Raw genomic sequence first — 21,642 nt, 5'->3', positions numbered from 1 at the left:
GTTTCTCCACAACCTCGCCCTCATTTATTGTTTGCTGCTCTATTGAATTTTTCTATTGTTATAGGGGTGAGATGATATCTGATATCTCATAGTTGTTTTGATTTTCATCTCTTGTAGAGCTAGGGATTTTGAACATTTCATGTGTTTGTATGCCATCTGAATGTCTTCTTTGGTGAAGTGTCAGTTCATATCCTGTATTCATTTTGCAATTGGGTTTACCTTTATCTTGTTGTATTCTATAAATTATAGCTATAAGTCGCTTATCAGACATGTCATTACCAAATACTTTTTCCCAGTTGGTGGCTTCCCTTTTCACCCTGTTGGGAAAGTTTTTGAATGTGCATAGGGATTTGATTCCTTAGAAGGTCCCATTCATCTATTTTATCCTTTCCTAGTAGTAGGACATGAGATCTTCAACACTCTTCACCACCACAACTCAAACGCATCAGTTCTTCTTCTCTCAGATACATAGCAAGTGATTGAAAAGACCAGGCTCCTCAGTTAGTATGAAGTGCTCTTTGACTTTAGACTTTCCCAGTGCAATGTTGTTGTTGATTGCCTTCAAGTGGATCATGACTCATAGTGACCCCCTGAGCAACAGGCCTGAAGCCCCTCTACAGCTGTTGACATTTATCCAAGGTCATAGAGTTTCCAGAGGCATGTTATTTAAGAAGTGGATGCCACTCCTGCTTCCAGTACTTATTTCTTGATTGCTGGTACCAAGGGTGTTGCTTGTTGATCCAAGCAAGATTAAATCATTGACAACTCCAGTTGTGAGGAAGGACCTAGAGCCTTAAGTAACTCATTCCTGCTGCCCCCGTAAGACATGCCATCAGAGCCCTCTGTAACGGTCCACTTTACCAGGTGAAGGAAGAAGTTATGTCCTAACCTACTTGGCTCCTAGCCTTTGTGCTCCTGTGGGTGTGGTTGAGGCCAGCTGACCATTGTGGTGACTGTACTGTAGAAAGTAGAATGAGGGGAGTCAGCCTTCTCACATAGATCAGCCACCAATGCTGATAGAAGGGTGTGGGTAGTTAGTTACCTGGTGAGTCAGTGGGAAGCTGCAGCCAGACTCTGGACTTTTGACCCTCTGGCCTGGTTCCTGTCCACACTCTCTGGGCTCGGCTTTGACTTTCTTCTCTGGAACATTAATCCTGGAGTGCAGGGCTTGAGATGAAATGAGGAGGTTATTACTCATTGGCCCTTTATACCACAATGGCCAGATGGGTGGTTGCCATGATACCAAGAGACTGGTTCCTTCTGGGTAAAAGGTCTGAATTTAGCTCTTCATTTCCTGTGAGTCCCCCTGAGTCACTAGAAAGCTTGCTGTGGGAAGCTAGGCCAGTACCTCTCCTTCCCCACCAGCTAAGCTTGTGTGTAGCTCACTTCTGCCAGAGCACTTCCTTGTAGTTCTTTGAAGTCTGAGCATATACTACTTCTCTTTTGTTTTCCACACTTGGTAATACACTGCCATTTACATATATATTTCATGTTTTTCATGTCCAAAAAGCAGAGAATCTAGGACCCTTCATAATCAGTTCCTTTCAACATTGATAATATAATTGGTTTATTTTTCATTTCCTAAAAGCCAATCCATTTTAAATTTTGTCCCACGTGAAGGGTCTACTTACTAGATGTTAGGAATGGTTCAGTCCATGTCTGGGTTTCTGCTGAACTGAACCAAATCTGCAGGGGATTCCAGGCCAAATCAGCAGAGAGAAAGTCATCCATTGCTGTTCGAGTTTCATGGTTAAACTCACAAGGGTTTAAAAAGCGGTATTTGTGGTCTATGTGTATATTGTTTTATCATGCTTTCTGGAGCAGTTATTTTTTAGCAACAGGAAGACATTCTGTTTGGCTAACTGCGTCACATGGAACAGCGCTTATGGAAGAATTGGGGTGGTTTACAGCACTCCCGAGAGGCAGATGAAGGCTACTGTCTAATAAAAAGTTGAAGTGAGTCTACAGCTATATATCAGTCATCCCCAGGAAGTTAGGATTTCCCTGCGTCTATTTGTAGGAGTGACTGGAGTTATACACAGAGAAGGAGTTGGTTTGGATCTCTGTGACCAGTTAGTCTTTTTTAAGTGTTCATATTGCTGAGTGACTGTAGCAGTGGGCATGGGCATATTAGAGATGGTGAGGGTGGGGCAGCTTAGGGCAAGGTTCTGTTCTGTTATTCATAGGGTCGCAGTCACCTCAATGGCACCTAGCAACAACCACAGCATTGCTGAGTTCACTCTCTTCAGTTAGAGATCAAAAAGAACTTTTCAATGAGAAAAAAAATCTATTAATCTATTCCTGAATTTTGGATAGGGCTATGTGACAGCTGTGTGTCAGTCCAGTGCTTATGTTGGACAAAGGTTATTTCCTAAGTCACTTAATATCTGTCTTTGTGGTCTGATTATTATGCCTCATTTTACTATTTATGGTAGGATAAATTATGAACTCACATACAAAATATTTGCTTCCTAATCCTCAGAACCTGTGAATATGCTAGACTGTATGACACAAGGGAATTAAAATTGCAGATGGAACAAAGACTCCTCATCAGCTCACTCCTCTATTAACTTAGTGGAATCAGTGTCCTTAAAAATGGAAGAGGGAAGCAAGAGAGTCAATTGCAGATGGATACAGTTGGGGAAAGATTCACTTTATCTTTGGTGGCTTTGAGAATGGAGGAAGAGGCCTGGAGCCACGGAATAGGAATGGTCTCTACAAAGGAGAGAAAATGACTTCTCCCCTGGAGGCCTTGGAAGGAATGTACCCCCGATGGCACAATCCACTTTAGCCCTGTGAGACTTCTTTTGGACTTCTGGTCTCTAAAATGGAAACAGAGTCAATCTGTGTTTGTTATTGTAAGCCACAACATTTGTGGTAGTTTGTTATAAGAGTGATAGGAAAAGAATAAATGCTCCTGTGTAGGAAATTTAAAATACGTACGGATATTCTAGATCTTGGTTTAAAGTCTGAGGTAACAAACCATGAGTGACAGTATCTCCTACAAAACTGCTGCTTATTATATAAACATTGTATGAATAGACCCTCTCCTGAATGTTACAGGACCTCTTGTTTGGTGAACACTGCACTCTGCAAGTCTGAGTTTCTCTGGAACTCTGCCTGACTGGAGACAACCATTTATTAAAGCATTGGTTAGAGCTGCTGCTAATGGAGTTGCTACGGGGTTGAGCAAACATGCGTGAGTTTAAATATTAATGGGAAGTGAAACCTGAAACTCGTATCACTTGGCGAATAGATGATACAGAGGAATCAGGAAGTGTATGGTGTAGAGTGTAAAATTTTGCAAGACTTAACAAGATATTGTTTGGGGGAAAAATAGTATTCTTTTTGGCATGTTCTCTTCTCCTTGAAGCCTTTTAGATGAACTTCTACCCAAATTCACTTGTACAACTTTGTTAGTTGGTTCAGTAGTGACAGGATTTGCAATTTTTGTACATTAGCCCTCATGCAAGAACCTTCTGGCATCCATGCCAAACAGCAAGGCCCTTATAGGTAAAGGAAGTGAATGTTACTTGTGGTAGAATTTTGGTTATCAATCCCTACAATAGCAGGCTGGGCCAAAGAGTATATTGTAGTCATAGAAGTAAGCATATGGGTACAGTGTGGATAAAGCTTGAAAACATAATGCTACATGAACAAAATCAGTCACAAAGGACCACATGGTGTATGAATACATATCTGTGAAATATCTACTGTAGGCAAATCTGCTTGGTCATCTGGAAATAGATAACCAAGGTTACCTAGCATTGGAGGGAGGGCATAGCTTATGGGACCAAAGTTTTATTGTTATTTTGGTGTGATAAAAGTGCTCTAAATTGATTGTGGCAATAATTGCATAGTTCTGTGAATACACTAAAATGATTACATAAAATGAGTGAATTGTAGGGTATGTGAATTATACATCAATCAAACCATTTTCTTTAAGTTTTGTATTTTTTACTGGTTTACTTACAAAGTTCATATACATTGTTTTTCCCACTAGATCTTTTTCCCATTTCCTTACTCGCACCACCCTCCACTCATCAAATTTTGTGACCCTATGATTATAACCCCCTCATCCTCATCTCTCTGCTTCCACTCTCCCCTCCTTGGATCCTCATAGACATTTTACCAGTTATCTTCCCAGTTCTACAATAATGGTCTTTTACAGTATTTGTCATTATGAGTCTGAGGTAGTTCACTTAGCATAATGCTCCTCAGTCCCTCCCAAGTTAGGTAGTGATTTTCAGAATTATTGCTCCCGAGTGCTGTGTAGTATTCCATTGTGTGAATGTACCATAATTTCTCAATCCATTCAGTTATGGTTGGACATTTGGGCAGTTTCTATGTTCTTGCGATGGTGAATAACACTGCTCTGAACATTGGTGTACATGTCTCCATTTGTGCCTCAATTCTCATTTTCTTGGGGTATATTCCAAGCAGTGGAATAGCTGGGTCCTATGGAATTTTTATGTTCAGCTTTTTAAGGAAATGCCAAACTACCTTCCAGAGTGGTTGTACCATTTTACAGACCAACTAACAATGTATAAGAGTTTATATCTCTCCACAATCTCTCCAAAATTTATTACTTGCCGGCCTGTTAAACTTTTGTCACTCCTGCTGAGGTGAGATGGTATCTCATTGTGTTATCAGACCATTTTTTAAAGTAGGTGTGTGTGATCACTGCATAATGGGGAGCATAACCAAAGTAATTCTGGGCTCCACTGAAAGCAACTTCTGGAAGGATCCTAGGGATTTTGTAAGAGAGAGACAGAGAAGAGAGAGAGAGTTTGTAAGAATCTTCAAAAGAATGCTACAAAGTTGATGTCAGTCCTGTTTTGATAACAGTGGCATTATGCAGTATTTGTTCTTTTGTGATTGAGATATTTTACTCAGCATAATGTCCTCCAGGGTCACTCATTTTGTATAATATTTCATGAGTTCCTTGTTTTTCAATTCTGTATAATGTTGCATGGATATACCAGAGCTTCTCTATCCATTTGTTTGTTGAAGAGCACTTAAGTTGTTTCTAACTCTTTGCTATTGTAAATAAAGCAGCAGTCAGTATGGGTGTGCAAATATCTGCTTGGGTGACGGTGATGGTTTCTTTAGGGTAAATTCCCAGTATTGGAATTGCTGGGTCAAATGGTATCTCTATTTGCAACTTTTTGAGAAAGTACCATACTGCCTTCCATAGTGGTTGCACCATTTTACACTCCCACCAACAGTGAATAAGGGTCCCAGTTTCTCTACAACCTCGCCAGCATTTGTTGTTTGCTGTTGTGTTGAATTTTGCTATTCTGACTGGGGTGAGATAATATATCTCATAGTTGTTTTGATTTGCATCTCTCTTAGAGCTAGGGATTTTGAACATTTCTTCATGTGTTTGTTTGCCATCTGAATGTCGGGTTTGAGGGGAAACTAAGAAAAGAGAGTATAAATAATATACACTGCATTGAAACAGATGAGGGAGAGAACTGTTCAAAAGGGATATATACGTACATATTACTTGCATGCAAGAGTCCAGAATAAGAGCTGCATAATAAGTAAAGTAAGTGGATTGGGGGTGCGGATTGTATAATAATGAAATCATTTCCTTTTTTTTTCTCAAAGAGAAAAGTGAACTGGGGTGGGAGTGGGGTGGGCAGGGAGGGAAATATGAACAATAAATGAGACCCAGGTTCTCTATAATATTTCAATAAAATCTCAAAAAAATACTAGAAAATAAAAACACACAGAAGAACTAAATAAAACAAGCAAACAAAAAAGAATGCTACAAGCTAAATATTTCTCAAGTTTCAATTCTTGTGATTAGTTTATTATTTAGTAATTTGGTAGCAAGCAGTTAAATACCTAAAGATAGATTTAACTAAGAAAGGAAACTCTGCTACCCTACAGAAAATACTCTTTTCATAGGTATGTGCAAAAGTGACAAAGTTAGAAGTTGCGGGAACATAAAGGAAAGCCAGATTCCCGGGAGCTAGAAAGGCCAGTCTTGTGCTTCCACGAGGAAAGCACCGGACCAGGTGTCAAATCAGCTGCAGCACCAGATACTCAATGTGGAGTCTTGGGAGAGTGGCTGGAAAGTTAGGGCAAAGCTACACTTTAGGGTCACTGTGTGACATGGGGTGTGCCCTTCAGTAGGTTTATTGAGTATCTGCTAAGGACTAGGCCCTGGTGGATAGGTGCTTATCTTCACGACAGCCCTTAGAGGTGAAAGTTATTCCCATTTTACAGATTAAGAAATTGAGTCAGTTCAATTGTCTGCACAAGCTCACACAGTTCATACATGTATGGTTGGAGTTTGAATCAACCTGTGTTGCAGCCTCTCTGTACTATTACACATTTTCTCTCGAGAGACAAAACTCTTGCATGGAACAGTTACTCTCAATATGGCACTGATTAGGTTGAATCATTTGATGAGAGTACCATTTTTGTAGGCCCTAGATGGTCACATCGCAACAACCATATATAGTTCTCAAACTCATCATCGTCAAGTTAGAACCAACTCAGACCTGATCTTCCACTGGATTTTTGGAGCCTGTAAATTACACCGGGAAGATTGTTCATATTCTCTTGCAGAGCTTTTTGTGGGTTCAAGCTGGCTGCATTTAGGTTAGTAGCACAACTCTACAGACTACACTACCCTAATATAACTGGAGTGATTTGGAGTCAAGCTCTATCTTTCTGGGCAGAAATGGCTAGGAGCTATTTCATGAAGAAGGCAGGAGCTGAGCAAGACCTTGAAGGATTTGTAGACTCTGGCTGAATAGAAATGAGGTGGGAGAAAGGCCATGGAAGGTAGGAATGGGGAGGAACAGTGGAGACCCACCTGAGCAGGCAGACAGGTGCTTGGGGATCTCTATCAGTGGACACAAGCCCCAGCCTCCAGAGGTAGCAGAAGTGATTGCATTTGACACTTCAGATCCTAGGGCTGGAGTCACTGTAGTTCCTCTCCACGTGACAGTTTCTGTGTTGACCTGCAGCTGTGTCTGTGTGTTTGACCCTTCTCTCTGCTGCTTCTCACCATACTCTCTCTGCAGGAAACAGGCGAGCAGATTGCTATCAAGCAGTGCCGGCAGGAGCTTAGCCCCCGGAACCGGGAGCGGTGGTGCCTGGAAATCCAGATCATGAGAAGGTGAGGGCCTAAATGCTCGGAGCTGGTGGCTGAACTGCTGTGTGGGGCAGGGACTGCGGGAGATGAACAGCCAGGGGATGTTAGGATCTGGAGGAAGCCCTGAGCTTCTGTGTGAATTCAGTCTGTTCCAGTTGGAAGAGAGTCCTGCATCCCAGTCCCTCACCCAGGACGCCAGCCATACTGTCCAAATAGACAAGAAATACCCCTACACTGTTGACAAGTGGTGTAATGTTTAAGGCGTAACATGATGCCTTGTTGGTTAGCTTTATCTGTGATGTTAAATAATGAAATACAGTCATCAGGGTCAATTTTTATTTGGCAGCATAAACTCTTTTCTCCATGTTTCCGGTCTGCAGATGGTGTGCAACTCTGCACTGCTGTTATCCCATTTTGACATTTACTCCTCGGATGTGGAGACAGAGTCTGACAGTCTAGTGCCTTTTTTTACTTATTCTTGAGTTGTTACATATGCTACTGATGTATGTGCCATTGAGTTGACAACAACTCATAGTAGCCCTGTGCACAACAGGATCTGAACCCTGCGGACGGATCAGTGAGGAGTCTTGGTGAGCTTGCTCTTTCTGCCTGTAACCTCTTAAAAAGAGGCTTGTTTGCATATGAGTCCACTTCATCAATGCTGTCATCAGCCACTCTCAAGTGGTGTGAAATCAAAAGCCCTTCTGCTATCTCTGCTTTTAGAAGCATTTTGAAGTTCAGTGAGGATTTGTTATGTAGTACTCTAAAGAAAATTGAATTACACGCCGTGCACACTCACTCATTGCAGTGGTTCTCAGCATAGAGCTGCATGAATGCTACAGGCTGGACATGAAGGCCCTTTCCTGGACCTGTGCCTTGGTTTACTTAATCTTGAGTTGTTGTTGTTGTTGTTGTTGTTGTTGTTATGTGCTGTTGAGTCAACAGTGGTTCATAGCAACCTTATGAGCAGTGGATCTGCACCCTGCCATATCCGATGCCATCCTCTGATACATGTGAGCCCATCGTTACAATCACTGTGTCAGTCATCTCGGTGAGGGTCTTCCTCTCTTTTGCTGACCCTTCATCTTTCCAAGCATGCTTTCCTTTTCCGAGGACTGGCGCCACTCTTGGTTTTTCCTGCCTTTGTTGAGAGACAGGCTTCACTGAGACATGGAAGGAGGGTGAGGTGTGACTTGAGACCAAGCTCGGGTTCTGTCCTTACTGATTTCCTCCCCTTCCTAGACTGACCCACCCGAACGTGGTGGCCGCCCGGGATGTCCCCGAGGGCATGCAGAACTTAGCCCCCAATGACTTGCCCCTGCTGGCCATGGAGTACTGCCAAGGAGGAGATCTCCGGAAGGTGAGGCTTCGGGAGGCAAGGATACACATCACGTCTGTGTGCGGGGATGGGACACCGGGACTAGGGTGGGATGACGAGACCATGTCCCGTTTCCATCACGAGGAAGTGAAAGAGCCACAGGACCTTGGTGTGATTTTTTTTTTTTTTCTTCTAAAGCTTCCCACTTCCGGGACCAGGTTAGGGTGACGTTTACTTGTGAAACAAGAGGCTGAATCAGAAATTCTTACAAGAAAACCAGGGAAGGGCTTTCTGCACATTCTGCGCAGTGATTACCAAAATGATGAGGAAAAAGTGATCATGAGGTCCTGAGTGCAGGCAGAGACTGGACAGGCTCCAAAACAAACCTGTACTCACTTCTGCGACGTGTAGGGCCACTTGTGCCTCTCAGTGTCAGTGTTAGTGCCACTGCTGTCCTTATTAGGAGGGATTTCCTTACACAGATGTGGCAGCCCCAAATACACAAAGTCGTGGAGCAGGAAGGCTTAGTAATCAGAACTGGGCTGGGATTCCAGCGCTGACTCACCTCTGGGTCCTGGTTCCTCCCCTCTCACCACTGTAGCTTGTTTCCTATAACGTACACTTCAGGGTGTGGGGTGCAGTCCACCACTGTCTCAGGGACAGCTCAGGATGTCTCTGGTCCAGGTGTTCTCTAAAATGAGGACAGAGAGGCTGCGAGCTAGGTAAGGTGCATGGGATTCCCATCATAGGATGGTCTCCTGGCCAGAAAGGTTGGTTATTTCAGTGAACCAGCTTCACCTTGCTTGCCAGGGCAGGGCTTAGGACCCAGTCCTTCAGTCCACCTGCAGCCACCTCTCCATCTGAAATGGAATGATGCAGCTTAACATTTAGAGAAAGAAAAGCTATATGCTAATAACAGTTCTTTTTCACTACTGAAAACAAGAAAGTTCTCAAGGCAAGAGGGAGGCCCTGTTTGGATTCTGTAAACAATGAACATCCTTAATTGTTAACTGACAGGTTGGAGATTTGAGTTCAGCCAGAGAAACCTTAGGGAGCTCTGGTAGCCTAGTGGTTAGGGGCTGTGCTGCCAGCCCAAAGGTACGTAGTTCAAATCTCCCACCTGCTGTTTGCGAGAAAGATGAGTAGTCTCTCCTGTATGATTTGCAGTCTCTGAAAACCCACTGGAGAGTCAGCTACGAGTTGGTTCTGATGCCATGGCACAGAAAAGAAACCTTGGAAGAAAAGACTATCAGCAATTTGCTTCTGAAGAAGTTGCAGGTCTTCCTGATGTGCACGGGATGTCATCATTCAGAGCTAACTCAACAGCCCCTGGTACCTAGGAGGTGGGGCTTGTGGGAATACAGTATCTTCCGCACAGTTCTGTGAGCCTAAAGCTGCTCTAAAAACAATCTGTTGAAACAAGAAATAAAACAAAAAAGGAGGTTTTTAGTCAAAGCAGTTCAAATTTAGCCATTCAGTCCATGATAGCAGAGGATATTGTGCGGAAGGATGCCCGCCTGCTGATTTCATCTTTACGTAGCTGTTTCCTGGGCCCAGTGTCACAGGCATTTCTCTTCTGGACTCTTCCATCTTTTTCTTTAAAAGGAATTTCCCAGGAAGGTCAGTGTGCTTAAGAGAGTTTCTCTCACTGTGGGAGGCAGGCACGTCCTGGGCGCGGTGTGGTCACAGCAGGATGTGAACACATGCCCTGGCACTGCCCACGGGCAGGGGGCTGATAACCGATGAGAAATGGAGAACTTGACAGCACTTGGATTTTCCTTTCTGTTTTCCTATCTTTGGACAATCTTTGAATAACTAACTGCATTTATATAAAACGATAAAATCATGTTGTTGTAGTTGAGTGCAAGCTTTTTGGGAGTAGCATGGGAAGTGGGTGGGATGTGACCAGATTACATGGGTCTCAGAAACCAGACAGAGGACTTGCAACTTGATCATCAAAGAACCCTTACGCCAGAGAAGAAGAGGAAAATTCCACAGGACTGACATGCTTTTAATTGTAGAGTGCTTTGAGGGGAGGCAGGAAGGGGTTCATGCTAAGGGGAGTGGCCAATGCTGGGGTCCTGCTGCCCAGAGAATTTGCATCTGTCTTCCTTTTTCTCCTGCAAAAAGTTTAAAACCTGCTTTTATGGATGCAGAAAGACAGGGTTGGCAGCACAAGAACAAATGTGCCCCCAAAAGACGCCAGAATTCTCTTGAAGAGCATAGTTACCTGCGTAAGTCTTGTAGGTAAAAGGCTCTTGAATAATCATGAGGAGGGATGTTAACTAATGATTGTAAACTTCAGTTGAGTTACTTTCTCCACTGTCCTCATTTGAGGCCTCTTCAGCAGTGGCTCCAATCTGCCAGCTTTTCCTTGGTAGAAAGATGGGCAGTCTCCTCCTGTGCAATTTACTGCCTCTGAAAACCTGCCAGAGGGTCAGCTATGAGTTGGTTCTGACTCAGTGGTACACCACAGCAACATAACAACCACCAGCATGTTGACTGACTTGACAAGTTGAAAAAACCAATAAGCTAAGGCATAGGAGGATCAGAAAGACTTGGCTTCACATTCCAGCCCTGTCCTCTCATAGATGTGGAATCTCACAAGTCACTTGACCCCACTATTCTGTTTTCTCATCTATGACATGAAAATTCCAGCATTACTTACCTCAGATGGTGGTGGTGGTGGTGGTAGTGAACCTTAAATGAGATAAGGCATGGGACATGCTTTCCACATGGAGCTTTTGCATGAGGATGTTAACCAAGGACCTGCTATGTCATAAGACCCACTATAATCAAGTCAGTTTTAGTTCACAGTGACCCTCTATCAGGTTTTGAAGGCTGTAAATCTTTACAAGAAGACTGGCCATCTTTCTCCTGTGGAGTAACTAATGTATTTGAACTGGTGACCTTTCAGTTTGTGCATGAAGCCACGAACTACACCGCCAAGTCTTCTTAAGCGCTTAATAAATAGTAGCCACTGTTGTTGGTTTGCAGTCAAGAGAGGTGTGTGTCAAGTTTGTATTCTTCCTCCATACCTATTCAGTCTGTATGCTGAATACATCATTCCAGAAACTGGACTTTATGAAGAACAGTGTGGTGTCAGATCAGGGGAAGACTCATCAACAACCTGCATGACACAGCCTTGCTTGCTGAAAGTGAAGAAAACTTGGAGCACTTACTGCAGGAGATATGAGACTACAGCTTTTGTTATGGATTACATCTCAACATCAAGAGAACAAAAATCCTCACCACTGAGCTTATAGGTGGCAACCTTGATAGATGGAAAAAGGATTAAAATTATGATTATTTCATCTTTATTGGATCCACAATCAACACTTTGGTACCAGTAGTCAAGAAATGAAAAGAAGTATCTCATTGGAAAAATTTGCTGTTCAAGGACCTCTCCAAAGTTCTGAGGTACAATGATGTAATTTTAAAGACTAAGATGGGCTTATTCCATGGGCTTTTAAATTACTTGGAATGCATCTGAAAGTTTAAAAAATTAATAATATAACAAAATAAACAGTCAAAGAAGAGTTCAGAGGCCTTTGAGTTGCGGTGTTGGAGTAGAGTACTGAATAGACTGTCAAAAGAACAAACAACTGTGTCTCAGAGAACATAAAACCAGGATGCTCCGTAGAGGCAGAGATGGCAAAACTTCATCTCACTTGCTTTGGGCATGTTGTTTTGGGGTATCTGTACTTGAAAAAAAATCATGCTTGGAAAGATGGAGGGTCAGAGGAGGAGAGGAAGACCTTCAGTGAGATGGATTGACAACAGTGCCAGTAACAGAGATCTCAAGTATCAGAGACAGTGAGGGTGGCACAGGACAGGGCAGGGTACAGATCAGCTGTTCATAAGGCTGTTATGAACAATCAACTCTGTGGCACATGACAACTGTTGTCACTAGCGAGCTCTGGTGGCATATTAGCTGATAAAAAAACCACTTGTAGCTGTACAGTTGACTTGTGACACTTACTGTGATGCTTCCTTTCAATTTCTTGACAGTACCTGAACCAGTTTGAGAATTGCTGTGGCCTGCGGGAAGGAGCCATCCTCACCTTGCTGAGTGACATTGGTAAATCCCAGCCCTGGGAGGCAGGCCATGCCCCACAGGGAGGGCTCATGGTGCCCCTGTGAGTCCTTGCAGTGCTCTCTCGCTCTCTCTCTCTCTCTCTCTCACACACACACACACACACACTCTGTCTTTGTCTCTCACTCACTCTCACTCTTCAGTCCTTTGGATGGCATAAAGGGTCAGCATCAGGCTAGTCAGGCAGACGTTGAACTCAAATAGATTTCACTTCCTTCCTTCCTAAGTCATGAAGGGAATTATGATGTATGTAGAATAACATATTTCCTTTCCCATTAAAGATCTCCACTCCCTACTTTCCTGGAATAGCCAGTGATGGAACAGGTTGTCATTTGAATGAATTTCATCCCTTGGCCTCAAGTTTTTCCGCTCTCATGTTGCAGTTGTTAATGCACATGTGGAGAAATGGCCCTGCACACACTTTTCACACTGTTCTAGGATGGGGTGTTCAGGGCACTTCATGAGAAGGTCAGGGTGATTTTGGGGAGGAATGTTCTCAGCCAGCAGAGATGAGTTGAAATGAAATTGCCCAAACCCTGGAGTCCTCCTCCTGGTGGTAGATGTGTAGATGATCCTTGAGGAGCCGACAGTCAGTGAGCACTCAGGCCTGGGGAAACAGCCATCAGAAGTGAGATAAGGGCTGGTCCCATGGCCTTCCTCCCTCACATTTCCAGGGTTGTTGGCTCGCCTTGATAGTTTAGAATCTCAGGTTTAAAGTTACCTAGAGTTTTTGCCCCACAAGATTGGAGAAATGGTGCTCTTTTCAATCCTCTTCTTCATCTGGTGGCCTAGTGGGTAAGAGGGTATACTGCCAACTCCACCAGATGTAAGGGAGAAAGAAGGGCAGTCTCCTCCCTTGCTATTAACAGCCCTGAAAACCTGCTGGAGGGTCTGCTAGGAATCAGTTTCAACTTCATAGCAATGAGATGGGGGGAGGTGTCCCTAGCTCTAGATCATCCTTAAAGCTGTATTGCTCCCCCCCACCCCGTATCCTCCTTTATATTTACATAGCATTTTGGCTTTTGGAAAAATGCAACCCACCTTGATTAAATTAATGGATCTGTAGGCATTAATGGTCCTCTGCGCTCTAAAACTCGCTGTCTTACTAATATGAGGGAGCCCTGGTGGGCTGTGAGAAGTTGTGCTACTAATCCAAAGGCTACATTTTTTTGTAGCCTTTTTTTGTGGGCTTTCTGATCTGTCAGTGACTTTCACAAGAAAGATGGACAAACTCTTGTGAAATTTATGGCTTTAAAAACCCACTGGAGGGTCAGCTAGAGTTGGTTCTGACTTGTTATCACTGAATTTTTTTAAGTCTCCCCTTCAGTGCTTCTGTTGTAGAGGACAGGCAAGAAATAAAGAAGGGGGGGGTGGGTAAAAGTAGTAACATATTTAAGGTTATTGTTGTGGTGGTGGTGGTTGTATGCTGTTGTCATAGCGACCCTATGTATGACAGCCTTAAACCCTGTTCCATCCCTTGCCAATCTTATTGTCTCCGACACGCCTATCCCTATTACCCCAGTCACTGAATCAGTCCATCTTTTTGAGGGTCTTCCTCTCCTGCACTGTCCCTCCACCCTCCCAAGCATGACGCCCCTCTCCAAGGACTGATCCTGCCTTGCAACATGTCCATAGTATGTCAGACGAAGCTTCAGAATCCTTGAGTCTAAGAAGCAGCCTGGCTTTACCCTTTCCAGGATGAACTTGTTTGTTCTTCTAGCTATTCTATACTCTTCTCCAGCACCACAGCTCAGAGGCATCAATTCTCCTTCTATCCTCCCTAGTCATTGTCCAACTCTCTGACGCATAGCAAGTAATTGCAAAGACCATGGCCTGTATCAGGCATACCTTAGTCTCCAGATTGACATTGTTGCTCTTCAGTATTTTGGAGAGGTCTCTGACAGCAGACTTTCCCAATGCATTTCGTCTTTTAGAATCCAAAAAAACTGATGGGCAAAATTCTCATCTTGCTCTAAATCTTGTCTCTCTGTCCTTTTGGGTGGAGCTCACAGTGAAAGCAAGTTGGCCTAACACCCATTTTCTCTGATTTTGGTGGGCATCTCTCCATTGGCCAGGTGGATTCATTAGCCTCTGCTAATGTAGCTCAGTATCTACTGAGAGGACTTTTTTCTCGTTGGAGGATATAATCCCTAAGGAGCTAATTCCAAAGCCACAAATTCTACCTGTTTTCCTGATCCCTTGCCAGAAGTCTCACTCACCCACATTTTGCTCAGCTGTTTGCTAAGTTGTATCTTTTACCCAGGTGGCCAAACTGTTAATTTGTTCTCTGTTGAGTTGGGTTGATGGTCACTTAGATAAGAGAGCATTCTTTTTTTAAAAAATTCTTTTATTATTATTAATTATATTTTAATACAATATATATATTTTTACAGCATATTCTTTCCAATTTAATTTCCCCCCATTCATTCACTGTTGCACATTTTCCTCCCTGCGTAGCCTTCCCCCTCCTCAGTTCGTTTTTCTCTTTGAAGAAAAAAAATATTCTTTCATTATTATATAATCCCCCAGTCCACTTTAATAGGCAGTTTTTTTCTGTAATCTTGTCATGAAAATAATACCTAACCCTATATTTTTTTCAGTCCACTTTAATAGGCAATTTTTTTCTGTACTTTTGTCATGAAAATAATACCTAACCCTATATTTTTTAAACAGTTTTCCCTCATCTCTTTCAATGCAGCATGTATTATTTATCCCCTCTTCTTAGGTTCCCCCCAACCCCGATGTCAGTCGCATTTTACAATAGTGGCACTATGCAATATTTGTCCTTTTGTGACTGAGATATTTCACTCAGCAGAATGTCCTCCAGGGTCACTCATTTTGTATGATATTTCATGAGTTCCTTGATTTTCAATGCAGCATAGTATTCCATTATGTGAATATACCAGAACTCCTCTATCCATTCATTTGTTGATGGGCACTTAGGTTGTTTCCAACTCTTTGCTATTGTGAACAAAACCGCAATAAACATGGGTGTGCATATATCTGCTTGGGTGGCAGCTCTTGTTTCTTTAAGGTAGTGGAATTTCTGGGTCAAATGTTAATTCTGTTTCCAACGTTTTGAGAAAGCGCCATACGGCCTTCCACAGTGGTTACACCATTTTACACTCCAACCAACGTGAGTAAAAGTTCCAGTTTCTTCACAACCTCTCCAGCATTTGCTATTTGCTGCTCTGTTGAATTTTGTCATTCTTACTGAGGTAAGATGATATCTTATAGTTGTTTCTATTTGCATCTCTCTTGGAGCTAGGGATTTTGAATATTTTTTCATGTGTTTGTTGGCCATCTGAATGTCTTCTTTGGTGAAGTGTCTGTTCATATCCTGTGCCCATTTTACAACTGGGTTGTTTATCTTGTTGTGGTGGAAGCTCTTCACAGAGAGAACATTTACATGTTTTCTCCTTTGTGGACTTGCAGATGTCTATTAAATTTGGATCTCTCAATGAATCTCTTTTCACAGATGGGACATTTATAGGGTCTCTCTTTTGTGTGGACCCACTGGTGTCTATTAAAGTGGCCCATATGAGTAAAACTCTTTTCACAGAGAGGACATTTATAGGGTTTCTCTCCTGTATGTACCCACTGATGAATATTTAAGTTAGACATGTAGCTGGAACTTTCTTCACAAAGAGAACATTTATAGGGTTTCTTTCCTGTGTGCACACTGTGGCGTCTGTTTAAGGCACACTGGTTGCCAAACATCTTTACACAGATGGGACATTTATACGATTTCTCTTCCATGTGGATCTTCTCATGGTAGTGTAATCCAGAAAAGTCACTGAAGCCTGTCCCACAATCATCAGATATGCAGGCTTTCTCTCTGGTGTGTATTCTCTGATGCTTCACAAAATCTGAACTCTACAGAAAGGCTTTCTTGCAGGTGGGGCACTGAAAATGTTTCTTTCCAGTATGAGTTCTCTGGTGAACCACAAGCTAATAATTTCTACTGAAGGTTTTCCCACACTCTCTGCAGGTGAGAAGCTCCTGGATCATCGGAGGTCTCAGTTGGTCCTTCTGGGGGGGTCTGTTGCTTCAGCTTGAGCAACAGTGCAGTTAGATCTCTTGGGTGAGAATCAGGCAAATCCTGGTTGACCTGTTTAGCAGGAACCTTTTCCTGAGAAGACAGCTGTTTCCTTCTTTCCTCACTTTGGCAGTGTCCCTGTACCTTGCTGAGATAATCTTGTGTAAAACATCTTTGTTCATTTTCACCAAAGAAGCCACTCAAAGAATCCTGAGGAGGGGCCTCTCCTGAGACATAACAAAGAGCAGCTGGAGGCTTCTGATCCCAGTAGGTTTCCAAGTTTACATTCTCTTTGCCATTCTCCTGTTTGTCTCCACTGCAGGTGGATGGTAGAATTTTCTCAGTGGCATCAAAGGGGAGTCCTGCCAGCTCTTCTCCATACTCTGCTGAATTAGCTGAGTCAGGTTTTGGACTGGAAGTACCTCCTGAGATCATTTTCCCATAGTTCTCCAGCATGACGTTCCAGAAGTGCTCCTTCTGAGTAGAATCCAGGTTTCTCCATTGTTCCTGAGATGATGCTTGGAGAAGGGAGCCTCTTGAGTCCTGGTTGCTGAAGAGCCTTTCCTCAGATTGGGCAAGAAGCTGGGGAGCAGTTATTACTAATTCGGGCTCAGTGTCAGCTTCCTCTTTGATGATGTGGCTCAGTTGCTTTCCAGGCCCTGAGGTTGAATTCTCAAGTCCCAGCTCCTGAGGCACCACTTCAAAACTGGACTCTTCCTCCCTTATTTGGCAACTTGCAGATTCCATCTTCTTGGGTGAGCTTTCCTGTCCCAGTACCTGGCTGCTGATCCACTGCCACAGTCTCTGCGGGTCACCCTTCAAGCTCTCCACTAGCGCCACAGCCTCCTCGCCACTGCTGGGACGCTGTGTGCACACCCACATCTGGATCTCCCCGGGCAGGATGGTCAGGAACTGCTCCAACATGAGGAGCTCCAGGATCTGCTCTTTGCTGTGAAGCTCTGGCTGCAGCCACTGGAAACAGATCTTCTGAAGTTGCATTAAGGTCTCGTGAGGCCCAGACACCACCTGGTACTGAAAGTGTCTGAAAAGCTGTCGAGCAGCTTCAGAGCTGGACAGTTCCCCTGAAGGGGCAGCAGCTGCTCCAGTGAATGGAGCGTCCTCTGCCTTTCCCAGTGGTGGCACATGGACCAGTGCTTGTTCCAGCTCCAATGGCATTTTTGGGCTTTTCTAGTTCTTTTAAGTCAGCAAAGTCCTTCTGGATGGAACAGTTCTCTGGGAAAAACCAAGTTGTCACAAAGCCTCTTGCAGGGACAGTTTTGATGATGTTTTAAGGAGTATTATCTGGAAATTTTAAAACCCTTCTCTCAGAACATGTAGATCTATAATATGCAAACCCAGCCGGCTCAGAGAAGCGACTGGCAGGAGCTTGGATCCCAGAACCATTGAGGGCATTCTTTTTCATCTTTACTGGCAACTTTTGTCTTTTTCTTTTGTCTTTGGTTTGAACTTCTTCTAGTCATTATTCTTTGATGCTATGGTTTTGGATATTTTCACTTATTATTTATTAGTTAGCAAATATTTACTAAGAAAGTCTTTAAATTGTCTTAAGAATTCTTAACTGTCTACTTCCTTATATAATTTTGTACTTCCTCAAGTAGTTTTCCACTAATACTAGAACCTGGTTGCATATTCTTTTGACCTGGGTATATTTTTTAATCCATTTGATTTGTGTAGTAATTTTCATATTATTTATTCAAACTGTATGCACATGTGTGTTTAAATCATGCGTAAATCAGAATAATAAACTTTCCAGTGTTGTTCAGCCTCTCCTATTAAAAGCCAATCAAAGAAAAAATACCCCAGCCCATTGCCATCAAATTGATTTTCATTAATGACAATCCTTGGTTGGATTTCTGGGACTGAAATCTTAGTAAGTAGAAATGGCCTCATTTTTATCGCAGAGCAGCTGATGGGATTTGAACTGCTGACCTTTGGATTAGTGGCCCAACACTTAACCTATTTATTATGCCACCAGGTCTTTCTCAATAAATAATAAACTTCTTTAGTTCACTAATTGTTTTCGCTCTATTTATTTATTTCCAAAAGTGGAAATAAACAGACTTTGTAGTACCACTTGGAGTTTCTAGGTTGTAAAAATAGTAAAATACTCATTTTTAGCTTAGTAGTTAATATGCTAATTAGTCTGCTAACTGAAAGGTTGGTGGTTTTGATACACACAATAGTAGCAACTTGGGGAAAGGTCAGTGTACTTCTCAAAGATCATTCATTGGAAATTGCTGTGACACGGGGATTCACTGTTAGAATTGACTATTTGGCAACAAGTGTTTTTTGTTAGTAATAACTCGTTGGCATTAAGTCGTTTCTGAAGCCTCTTGTCAGGTCTCCGAGATGGTAAATCTTTCTGAGAAGACCACCAGTCTCATATTAGAAGTCCAACACATTATACACTGCACCTCCGGTGTGATTTTTTTTTTATAGCACTAGAATACTAGACTTTATTGTCAGCAAGTCTGAATTGATTCATAGCTGATCCTCCAGTGGGTTTTCAGAGGCAGTATATTGTGTTTAAAGAGACTGCCTGTTTTTCTTCCGCAGGGCAGCTGGTGGATATGGACCACCTGCCCACTCAGTCACCAGACCTCAGGTGTTTGACTATGTGGATTATAACAATTATGGATAATGTTGAGAAGAATGTGAGTCCCTGAATATGTAGTTGTGCTTGTGCAAAGCCGAGAAAGAAGCTATTGTCCAAACAAGACGAGAACGCTCTGTGGTTTTAAAGCAGGAAAGGTGTGCTTCAGGCTTGTATCTTTTCTCCATATCTGTTCAGTCTGTATGCTGAGCAAATAATTCAAGAAAACTGGGTTATATGGAGAAAATGAAGTATAAGGATTAGAGGAAGACTCATTGACAACTTACAGTATACAGATGAAACAAAAGAAGACGACTTGAAGCACTTGCTGCAGAAGGTCAAGGATTATAGTGTTCAATATGGGTTACATCTCAACATCAAGAAACTAGAAATTTTCACTACTGGACTTAGAGGCAACATCATGACAGATGGAAAAAAGATTGGAATTGTCAACTAGTTCATTTTACTTAGATCCACGATTAGCATCCATGGTGATAGCAGTCAAGAAATCAAAAGATGTATTACATTGGGGAAATCTGCTGTCATGGACCTCTCCACAGTGTTAATGAGCTAGAATATCAATTTAAAGACTAACATGCACCTGATCCAAGCTACAGTTTTTTTCAGTTGATTTTTCTGCCTAAAGCACAGAGAAATCTGTCTTGGAGGAAGTACAGCCAGGATGGTCCTTAGAGGCAAGGTTGTGGAAACTTCCTTTTACAAATTTTGTCTGGAGGGACCAGGCCTTCGAAAAAGACATCATGCTGAGAAAGTTGGACAGTTAGTGAAAGAAAGGAAGACCCTCAACAGAATAGATTAACACCGTGGCTGTAACAATGGGCTGAAGCAGAGGAGAAATTGTGAGGATGACTCAGGATAAAGTTTAGAATTCTTTTTCATAGGTTTGCTGTAAGTCAACTCAACAGCACCTAACAATCACAGTATGTTAGAAGGGAGTTCTTTTGGTCCTGTGGATAATGAATTGCACTGCTAACTCAAAAGTACTCCATTTTAATCCATTAGCTGCTCCCTGGGAAAAAAGATGAGCTGTTTCCTCTCAGTGGACAGATTCTAAAGACCCATTGGAGGGTCAACTATGACCCTTCATTGGCTCTGGCAAAGAAATTTCTTTCTTCTTATTATGCTAGAATTAAGCTCATTTCTGTATCTCCAGCATTTAGAACAATACCACTTAGTATAAAGCAGATGCTGAATAAATAGTTGCTACATGAATGAAGTAAATCCCAAGGGGAATGAAAATAAATGAAAGCCTCTTTACAAAATCCGTATGTCCACATATGATCACTCCCAGGTTTAAATGGCCACTTACTGCAATGTGGCCATGTGCATATTACATATTTTTTCAGACTATTACTTTTATTATTTAGAAAATGAGAGTATCATTAGAATTGTTATGAGGACAAAATGATAGATACAAAGAAATGATGTAAAAAATTTTTTAAAAAGTAATGATGTACAGAAAGCTCATATCATGAGGTCCTGCTCCTAGCATAATAGTCAGCAAATGCTAATTCCTTTCTGATATTCTTCCTCCTCTGGATTTGGCTGAAAAGTTAGGGAGCATCCCCTGATTTTGTGGTTGTACTCGGAGTTACCAATTAACCTGAATTTTACTTTAAATCCCACTTCTGATTTTTATGTGAGATTTAATCAGTTTATTTCTTTTCCAAAGATTTTGTGACTGAACTAGCGTGCCAGAGCTTTTCTTGGACCTCACCTAACCTCTCTTTGTATTCTGAAGCCTTTCCTGACCATGTTTTATTCAGGCCGTTCCATGCACTGGCTCTCCTTTACCTTTGTTGAGGTTGCCCTCTCTGCCCTTTGCCAGGGTTAACTTCTGGTAAGAGGGCGAGTGGCTGAACCACACCCTTGGCTGCTGGATCCAAATTTATTGCCTTCTCTTCTACATTCGGCCTATTTTGCTGTCTCACCCTCCAGAGATGCTTACTCACAGCAACTGCAAGACAGTAGAGTCATTTTTCCAGAGAAGTGAACGGTTTCCAGTGAAATTTAAAATGCACCAAAGTGTGTTTCAGATTACATGCGTGAAAAGGAGCAGTGCTTTATAACTTGGTTTTTGAGGATGCTTTGCTTTTCCTCCATACAGGTTTGTTGGTTTGCAGAGTAGACCCAATATCTGTCACCTCCTCAGCAACCTGGTTTTGCCCTGGCCATGTGCTAACTCTGACCTCATTACTTTGTATTGTGGCAAAGTCAGGGAGTATTATTGAATTCAATTGCTTTTTCAATTTAAGTTTTCATTTACAAAGATCACATCTTTTGCCTAGTGGCAAGAAGCTGCACTGCAATCCCAGAAGTACACTGTGACAATCCACCAGATGCACTGCTGGAGAAGGAGGGGCAATATTCTCCTGTACCAGTCAGATCTGATTTGACAGTACACAGACACAAAATAATAAAATAAAAAATAAAGATCACA

At 42.4% G+C, this 21,642-nt stretch overlaps 1 protein-coding gene across 3 annotated transcripts in view; it reads left to right on the top strand.

Annotated features, from left to right (window-relative positions):
* IKBKB (inhibitor of kappa light polypeptide gene enhancer in B-cells, kinase beta) overlaps window positions 1–21,642 on the top strand; it is a 71,112-nt gene that overhangs the window by 13,792 nt on the left and 35,678 nt on the right. For 2 of the 3 annotated variants that reach the window (XM_006896988.1, XM_006896987.1), the window contains 3 exons: window positions 7,044–7,138; window positions 8,357–8,474; window positions 12,444–12,513. In XM_006896988.1, the coding sequence (XP_006897050.1) occupies window positions 7,044–7,138; window positions 8,357–8,474; window positions 12,444–12,513 (283 nt within the window). The remainder of the gene's footprint in view (window positions 1–7,043; window positions 7,139–8,356; window positions 8,475–12,443; window positions 12,514–21,642) is intronic. The other variant, XM_006896989.1, reaches the window with a different exon arrangement.

This window comes from Elephantulus edwardii, unplaced genomic scaffold (genome assembly GCF_000299155.1).
Source record: "Elephantulus edwardii isolate Elephantulus edwardi_28Jun2011 unplaced genomic scaffold, EleEdw1.0 scaffold00195, whole genome shotgun sequence".
Classification (NCBI taxonomy): Eukaryota; Metazoa; Chordata; class Mammalia; order Macroscelidea; family Macroscelididae; genus Elephantulus; species Elephantulus edwardii.
This window is presented reverse-complemented; position numbering and strand designations above follow the sequence as displayed.